The sequence below is a fragment of the Rhinopithecus bieti genome, unplaced genomic scaffold (assembly GCF_001698545.2).
Source record: "Rhinopithecus bieti isolate Rb0 unplaced genomic scaffold, ASM169854v2 scaffold_40077, whole genome shotgun sequence".
Taxonomy (NCBI): domain Eukaryota; kingdom Metazoa; phylum Chordata; class Mammalia; order Primates; family Cercopithecidae; genus Rhinopithecus; species Rhinopithecus bieti.
Window position 1 is genome coordinate 153,126 of NW_016816716.1, and position 9,540 is coordinate 162,665.

Genomic DNA, 9,540 nt, shown 5'->3' on the forward strand with positions numbered 1-9,540 from the left:
CAGAATAATGTGATTCTGCTCTCAATAGGCACAGCGTTCTATACATATCTGTTAAGTCTAGTTTGTGTATATTGCTGTTCAAGTCTTCTATGTCCTTGTTGACCTGTTGCCAAGTTGTTCTATCTATTATATAGAGTATTGAAGTTTCTAATTATTATTGTTGAATTGTCTATCTCCACCTTCAATTCTGTTAGCATTTGCTTCATATATCATAGGGCTTTGTTGTTAGGTGCACATACATTTATAATTGTTACAACTTCCTGATTAATTGACCATTTTATCATTATGAAATTCCCTTTTTACTTCTAACAATACCCTCTTGTTTTGAAGTCTACTTTTTTCTGATAATAATATAGCCTTTCTTTTCTGATTCATTATTCTTAAATTTTGTATTTTACATCTTTTCCCACCATTTTACCTCCAACCTATTTGTTTCTTGGATTGAAATTTCTTGTCTTTATAGTCAGCATATAATACAAATTTACTTTTCTAAGTCTGACAACTCTGCCTATTAATTGGAATGCATAGACTGTTTACATTTACTGTAAGTATTTGTATGGTTGAATTTAGCTCTACTAAATTTTGCTTTTTGTTTTCTATTTGCTTCATTGCTTTTTTGTTCCTCTCCTCTTCCATTCTGACCTGCTTGTTGGGTAATTGTATATTTTTTTAGAATTCTATTTGAATGTCTCAATTGGCATATCAGCTTTACCTTGTTGCATTACAATTCTAGTGGTTATTCTAGGTTTCAGTATGTATCTTCAGCTTATCACAATCTACTTAGACTTTTCGTACAGAAACCTTGCAAAAGTGTGGTGTAATATAACCTCTCACCTATTTTTTGTACTGTTGGTGAGATATTTATATATATGCACACACACATAATATATATTAATAGTAAAATATATGGTATCTATTAATATGCATATTGAGCCCCACAATGCAGTGTTATAGTTTTTACTTTTAAAATTTAAGAAAAAATATTTACAGTGTTTTATATTTACCCACATACTCATCATCTTCAGGCTTATTATTCCCTTTTACAGATATAAATTACCATCTGGGATTATTTCTTTCAAGCCTGAAGAAATTTATTTAGTATTTCTATTTAGTATTTCTTCAAGTTCAGGTCTGCTTATGACATATTCTCTCAGTCTTTGTTTATCTAAAAATGCCCTTGTTTCATCTTTGTTTTTAAAGGACAGTTTCACTGGGTATATAATCGTGTTTATCGTTTTGCTTTTCTTTTGGAAGTTATTTCATTATCTCCTACTCTCCAATGTTTCTTATAAGAAGCCAGTCATAATTTGAATCTTTGTTTCTCTATATGTAATGTGTTCTTTATCTCAGGCTGATTTTACTAGATTCTTTTTTAATCTTTGATATTTTTTCAGCACAGCAATAATATTCCTAAGTTGGTTTTCATTGTGTTCTTCATGCTTGGAGTTTGTAAGTTTCTTGAAACTCTTTTTCACTAAATTTTGTGAAATTATGATGTTCTTATCTGCTAATTTCAATATCTATGTTATTTTCTGAGTCTATTTCTTTTCTCTTTTTTAATGGGACAGAAGTTTAATTTTCTCTCACATGAAATAGGTTTAATGAGTAGGCTTTCTAGGGTTAGTATGACAACTATGAAGTCAGAGACCTACCCAGATTATTTTCTGAATCTGATTTTAGTGACTGTTTTCTCTCCTGGTTAAATGGCACATTTTTCTGCTTCTTTATATGTCTAGTAATTTTTTTATTATGTGCTAGACATGTTAGAGGCCACTTGAATGCCACTTGAGAATCCGGATTTTTTTCCTTTAAAGAGTTTGATTTTTATTTTGGCGGGCCACTAATTTACTGATGGATCACTTTGATCCTGTTGAGGCTCACTTTTTAAGGATCTAAAGAGGACTTACTCTGGGATCAAGCAGTTCTAACTTATGGTGTTTCCAGGGTCTCAACTGAATTCCTGGGTTATCTGCAAGGTTGCTTCATTATTTCTGATAGAACCCTAACATCTTCCAACACTATACAACCTACATAATTTCCATTCAGCTTAGAGCCCTCTGCAACTATTCTTACCAGATCTTACAGAGGCTTGCTCTAAACATATGTAGCTGATTCCTCAGTCAGACTCAAGAAGACCCAGCCACTACAGCAGCACCAAACTCCAAATTCTGTCATCTCTGCCTATCAGCAGGGATGCTGTAACTAAGCTCCACTAACCTATGCCATAGTTTGAAAAGGGCCTTTGGGTAGAAAGCCAGGTGGTGGTGCGGCTCACCTTGAGTATGTCCCTTCTTTCAAAGATCACATTCCTGTTCTGTCTGTTATCCAGTTACCCAAACAAATTAATTCTTTTATTATAATCAGTTCTATGTTTGTTTGCAGAAGAAGAGCAAGTACAATCTCACTCTCTTCTGTTGTGGTTAAAATCAGAAACCTGAACTATTTCTTCCTACTTCATAGAATATTCCAACACATTTGTTTCTTAGACTGCAATAGATTTGAGGCAGTGAACAAAGGTGAAGGATATAGATATTATATTGATAGCTTGAGAGTCAGAGAAGATAGAACAATTATACAAAGCAGTCATAAACACTAGCAGTGATTTAATGTGGAAGCAAACAAGCATATGCATCTTAACACCTGATAGCAACTCTGTCTTGTCATGGTGTTGTGATTTGCATGATGATAGACTTTAAGTCATGAAGAACATCTTAAGTCTACTTAGGAAAGAAAGGTATAGGTATTGCATCTTAGAAATTGTAGAGTTATGTTACCTAAAAGCAGGATCATGAGACTGTTTAAATCTGAGGGGATTTATAACATGGCAGTATATCCTGAAGGGGTAAATATGAGTCATCTAGAAGAGTTACTTCTGCAAGTTAGTTCCTGCTTCCTCTGAAGATATTAGATAACTGGAAAGTTGCTGTAAAAACTGTTAATACTGCAAATTACAAAGAGTAAATGGGATGTCTGTACTTGGCATTGCTGAGCATTTAGGCTTCCTTTCCTTGAAACCCAAACCTTGTTACCATGGGATGTTTGGGCGCCAATAGGTCAAGAGTGTATCATGTAAAAGAGCAGGCAGGGAGGAAGGACGGGGGAGAGAGAGCAAGAGGGAGAGAAAGAGGGAGAAACATTTTTTATTTATTTGTATGCATTTTCTAAATCATTCAGTAGTATTGAATGCCACCTGCAAAACACTTCTAAGAATTAACCAGAAAATGCTTTGCTTCTTTGAACCTGAAATTTCTATTAAGCCTTGAATCTTAATACTGTCTACCCTTAGAATTCCTTCCTCTGCCTACCCTCACTTCTGCCCTGATGCAGCTTCTTCCACAGTATATCAACCAGCACTTAGGAAGCACACACATTGCATCCCTCAGCATTGCTTCTGAGGAGCTGGGCCAACCCCATCCTCCTTCCTCAGGGACAGGTTGACCCCTATATTCCCGTCATGGACTAACTTTGCCTGCCTTTCAATCAATGGTAATACTCGTTAGGCAGAGTGGATTTGATACACATGTAATAGCAAATCCTCCACAAGAGAATTTTTTTCTCCATGTGTTGTTTTTATTTTGACCGTTGATTACCAGTTCTTTCATGCTATTAAACAAGGTTTATATCCTTTCTTCTTCCTTTTATAGGAAAACCTGGGTCTATTTTCAGCAGACCCAACCTCCAATAGCTGGAAGACATATATTAACTCTATTGACAATATGTTGCTGAATGGATTCTTTCTTGCCATTGAGTGCTCCCTCAAGTATCTCCTGGAAAATACTGGTACTTACTGGCTTATGGATGTGGGTTATTATTGGAAAGATAATGACAGTAACATTTGTTGAATTATATTGAAGAGCAGCTGAGTGCTCTGTGACTTTTCCCAAAACGTTGTTGACTTTTTGTGAATGATGCACAGGAAAATAGAAAAGGTACTGAACTTCTAAATTGTTCAAAGACAAAGATTTCTGACGCTTAAAATTAGATAATAAAACAGGCTGTAAGATAGTGACGCACACAGCAAAAGCATAAAAGTGAATTCACTCGAAATGAAGCTTCAGTAAAGAGGAGTGACCAAGTTAAGAAGCAGGAAGCACTGTTAGTAATGAAGGCAGAAGGCTTCATCCCAGCTTGACTTATGGCAATGGGTGGGGTACATTCTGTGCCTTCAAGCTTCATGTACTTTATCTCTGTAGCCTTTGAGAACACAAGGAGATTGTGTCCACCAGGTTAAATGGAAGAAACAGAAGTTTTTCTGAGTAAAAGAGTCACATAAGAAACGGGAGGAGGTAATTTTCAGAAGAAAAAGAAATGTGTAGAACAGAATGGGCATTCTTTGAAGCTTTTAAAAAATAGTTAAAGGCTTTGAATTTGTAGTGGATAAACTGGGGTAAGGTACACAGAGTGAAAGATACAGAAAGGGCTAACCTTGACTAGTAAATGATGAGATCGACAGGGCAGAAGAGTTCAGGACTAAAAGTTGAATTAAACCTTCACGTTCTGGCAGATTCTGAGTTGCTTAGCAAAGAGCTTATAGAAGGATTTGTCAAAATGGAAAGGCAGAGGTAAATATTTTGAAGCTAGAGGATGGAAGTAAGACGAGAGTTTTTAAAACTCAAGGATCAAAATGAAATACTGATGTAAAATACATAGTCCAAAGCCAGTGTCCAGATATCCAGCCCACTAAAGAGACTACCTGCAGATACCTAGGTTGAAAATCCAGAGAGAAGCAAGGCCCAACGCTGAGTGTAGCCCCAATGGCCATCCCTATGGTCTTGATAGGTAGAATGGGTGAGGTGTGAGGCATGGTCTTTGCTTGCAGGATACAGGGGTGCTCCAAACTAAGGAAATCAACAACAGGACTCAGGAAACCCAGCATAGTTAGCAATGTAGGAGATCATCTTCTGGAGCTTGGGAGCAATAAGCCAATGGGGCATGGAATATGGGCACCAAGTCTGCACAACTGGCTCCTATGGACCAGCACTGGTGGTGTTCACCTTAGTGAACTGACCAAGCCTCCTCTAATGCTGGAGGTTCAGGGGGCTTCATCACTAAGCCCTCCGTAGAGAAACTAGGAAGACACCCCAACCATACTTGGGTACAGGCAATGCACTAGAAATGGTGCCTAAATGACTCCATCCTTGACCAATGGCTCACTGGTTCTCCTGATCTGGGCTGTCTCATGTGCCATGTGCCCACCTGTGGGAAGGACAGAGTGGGACCAGGGGATGGAGAAAAGAGATGGCAGTCTCTCTCCAAGATTACCAAAGTTTCCTTCCCTTTGTGGAAATAGGAGGACAGAGGAACACATTTTCTTCACAATATAGAGGCCCTTCAAATTCTCCTTTGAAAGGGCAGGAGCTAAATTTATCAGCTGCCTGATCTGAAGCACTATAGATAAAATTTAAAAGACACTGGTTGTCTAAGGGGAAGTAAAGGAGCCTAAAGGGGCCTTTGAGAAGAAAATCATGGTGACCCCTTGCAGTGGCTCAGTTAAGTGGCTTTTTCATCCTAGGTCCACCTTACCATTTTGTCTACTTGTGTCAATAAATGAGGATAAGGCCCTGGAAAATGGTAGAGTCACAGGATGGAAGGAACCTGTCCACCAAACTGGAACATTCACCTTGGACTGTTAACCTGGAGGAGAGTAGACTTCTTTGACCTTTGGAGTCCAGATCAGAGCAGGGGTTTCTATGACATTGTTGAGGGCATTCCCAAGGTTTGGGTTGGTCTCCCTGTCATCTCTCAACCCAAACCCTGCATAGGTTGTATGCTTCCCACTCAATAGAGAAATGTCCCTCCTCCTCTTACCTAGTAAAATGATTTACATGCACCAAGATTGTGGAACCAGGACAATCTGCTTTGGATGATAATTACATTGGTGTTACATCCAGTGTAGAGATTACAGTCCCATGTCAACATATGGGGCAAAAAATCTCATATAGTTAAAACATTCTTTCAAGTCTTTTGAATTCTGTAAACTATATGCAACCTTATCTATTAATTTATAAGTACATAATATGTATATTAATACAGAATATGTCATGAGTACATATAGCAAATTATAGGTGATTTTATAAGCTATACTGTTTTATAAACTTATAGTAGTTTTTATAAACTATACCACTTTATAAACTTATAGTAGTATAGTTACTTTGTTATTGGTAAACTTATGTTCCCTTAAGTTAAGTATTGGGACTTTCCTGAGTCCATCCTTGTGTTCCCTTAAGTTAAATATTGGGACTCTCCCGAGTCCAGTAATGTGAATTTGTCATCCCTCCAGTTCTGAAGGCAAGGCCCTATTCTTACGTATTTTGAGTATACTGCAGTATTTTACTTAGGGTGAATGGCTAAGCTGTGGTAACAAAAACTCCCTCAACAATATGGTTTCAAGGACAGAGAAGTCTACCCCTGAAAGAGTCAAAGGTGGGTGTTCCAGTTTGGTGGGTAGGTTCCTTCTGTCCTGTGGCTCCACCATTCTTCAGGGCCTTGTCCTCATTTCTGCAGTTGAGCTGACTCACTGCCATGTCCAGGCTGTAGTCTGGTAGAGGAGAAAGAGACTGAGTACAGAGAAGGGTCACCTGCAGTCTCAAGAGTCCCAGCCCACGAGTGGCACCATCATGTTGTCCTACATCCATTGGTGAGGAAATTTCGTTGCCACACCTGTCTGCAAGCAGGGCTGGGAAATCTGGTCAAATCCCAGTTATTACTCTATTTCAAGGGAAGAAGACAACAATGGATTTCAGTGAACAGTTTCTGCCACCCACAGTATTCAGCCCATAACAGGCTCCTAAATATAACTACAATTGAAAAGTCATATAAAAATAAGAGGTTATTGATAAAAACTTTAAGCATATATCTTGTACCTGGAACATCTTGCTCTGCGTTGTATTTTGATTTAAATTTAGCAAGGCAAGTTGACCTAGTAAGTAATCAAGGATTTGTTAATTATTCATACTGTTTTTAAAATTTTTATCACTACAGGACCACAGCAATAAATTATTTCTTAGAAAAGGATAAGGAGCAGAATAGGCAGAATTGTAATTTCTCTTTGTGGTTCATGTCTGTGCATCGTTGACAAGCCTGCCCCCATTCACCTAGAGTGATCAGTGGCATGACATGGCTTGTGCCTAGGAAGAAATCAGCTGCTTCCAAGAAATGGACTTTGAAATCTTGGCTGGGCACGGTGGCTCATGCCTGTAATCCCAGCACTTTGGGAGGCTAAGGTGGGTGAATCACGAAGTCAGGAGTTTGAGATCAGCCTGGCCAACATGGTGAAACCCCATTTCTACTAAAAATACAAAAATTAGCCGGGCGCAGTGGCACATGCCTGTAGTCCCAGGTACTCAGGAGGCTGTGGCAGAAGAATCGCTTGAACCCAGGAGGTGGAGGTTGCAGTGAGCCGAGATTGTGCCACTGCACTCCTGCCTGGGTGACAGAACCAGATTGCATCTCAAAAAATAAATAAATAAATAAAAATAAACAACAAATCAATCTCTTCTCAGCCAGAGGCTGGACTGTCACCCAAGAGGCATTTGAGAATGTGGAAGGAGAGAGGCTTGGGCTGATCTGTCACTAGGATGTACTCCGTGAAGACAAGCAAAGTAAATATCCTGCAGTACCCAGGAGAGCCCTGCACCAGAATTGGCCTGTTCAAATGTCAGTGGTTCCCCCATTGAGAAGCACTGCAAGACTATCACCCTCACATTGTATGGGATGTAAACAAATTTTACATTTCCATTTTCCTACAGTCTAGCAGCTTATCTAAAGGAAAGCATTGGTCTGGATGCTTTTAAAACAGTCCTCTACTTTGTCCATTTTATCCACTCTTTGTTTTGTTTGCTTGTTTTCTGTGTTTTTCAGAGTGTAAGGCAGGACTTACCCCAATATTTGAAGCACAACTGAGTCTAGCCATCCCAGACCTAGTTTTCTATCCGTCTCTGGAGTCTGGCGTGAAGGGGGGTTTCTATGACATTGTTGAGGGTCTCGTCACCAGCATTTTTAGGATATCATCTCTGGTGCCACGACTTTCCCCACAAAACGGCTCTCCTCACTATCAGGTACTGGAGCTGCAGCCATCCTGCCCTCCAGCTGTGTCCTCTCCCACCGAATCTTGAACTTCCTGCCACGCACTGATATAACCTGCCTGCAATTGTCTCACTTCCGCAGGTCGACCTGGATGGTATGCCAGATTTGGCAAACATGCGGCACACGCTCATGGAGAGAGTCCAGAGAATGATGGGCCTCTGCTGTGGCTATCGGAGCACCTTCAACCAGTATTCATACCTCTATGTGGAGGACCAGAAGGAGGTTCTGGGTCAGTTTCTGCTGTATGGGCACATCCTCACTCCGGAGGAAATTGAAGACCATGTGGAAGACAGCATCCCAGAGAACCCTCCCCTCCTTTCTCAGTTTAAAGTGCAAATCGACTCCTATGAAACGCTCTATGAAGAGGTGTGCAGGCTGGAGCCCATCAAGGTGTTTGACAGCTGGATGAAAATTGATATTCGACCCTTTAAGGCATCCCTGCTGAATATTATTAAGAGGTGGAGCCTCCTGTTCAAACAGCATCTTGTGGACCACGTCACTCACAGGTACGACAGTTGTTTTCACTTTCTTCCAGCATGCTAGGCTGCGAGGAACACCATGTTTTTAACCTTTTTTATATTTTTTCCCCATGGATATGTTGGTTAAATTAAAAATTAAGACAGCTGGTTAGAGGTTCTAGACTTGCAGACATCATGGTAACTTAAGTCCTGCCCTTTTCTTTGTTCACCAGATAAGCCCTCTTTGTTTTGTTTTCCATTTGACATCCAGTGTGTGAAAGGCAAGTGGTTAAGTGGTAAGGAATGTTAGAGACAATAATAGGAGGTCCAAGCTCCCTTCACAGCCCCATGCCATCTCTTTAAACTTGGGAAGCCGAGGGTATCTGACGGGCCTCTTTGTTTTACTTCTACCTCTTACTCCTTGTCTCAGGTTATCCAGCTGGGCAATGTGGACGTTACTAAAACCCTGTGCTCCTCCCTGCCTGTCTGTGCCATTCTCACCATGCAACAGGCTGGATATGAAATTCTGTGTGTCCTACTGTGACCTAGACCACCCAGCCCAGCACTAGGCTCTCTAAGCCAGAGCACCATCCTCTGAATGAACAATCCATGTGGTCAACAGTCCCCTGGTCACTTTACCTTGAACTGGTCCCCAGAGACACACCACAATTAGAATCTTGACCCCCATCTCAGAACCCCACTGGGGACCACCAGTCCCTCCGCACAGTGATTGCCCTTTGGAGTGCTGGACGACACTGCAGGGAGGTCAGCCTGACCCCTCCTCAGTTTAGTGCTGGTTTTGCTTAATGCTGCCACGGCCTTGCTCCATGATCTGGAGCCATAGGCAGAAAGCAAATGGCAACATCAAGAATTTTATCTATCTCCAAATAAACTTTAAGAGACTTTCCAAGGGTAATGTTTGACTACCCTAGGAAACCCCAAGAACGCTTTGTGGGAATTTTTTTTTTTTTTTTTTTTTTTTTTTTTTTTTTTTTTT

General features: G+C 40.1%; 1 protein-coding gene across 1 annotated transcript in view; it reads left to right on the plus strand.

Moving 5' to 3' along the window:
• Positions 1-9,540, plus strand: part of DNAH9 (dynein axonemal heavy chain 9) — a 381,759-nt gene that overhangs the window by 64,890 nt on the left and 307,329 nt on the right. The window contains 3 exon segments of the mRNA XM_017855172.1: positions 3,645-3,780; positions 7,861-8,057; positions 8,167-8,591. Coding sequence (XP_017710661.1) covers positions 3,645-3,780; positions 7,861-8,057; positions 8,167-8,591 — 758 coding nt within the window.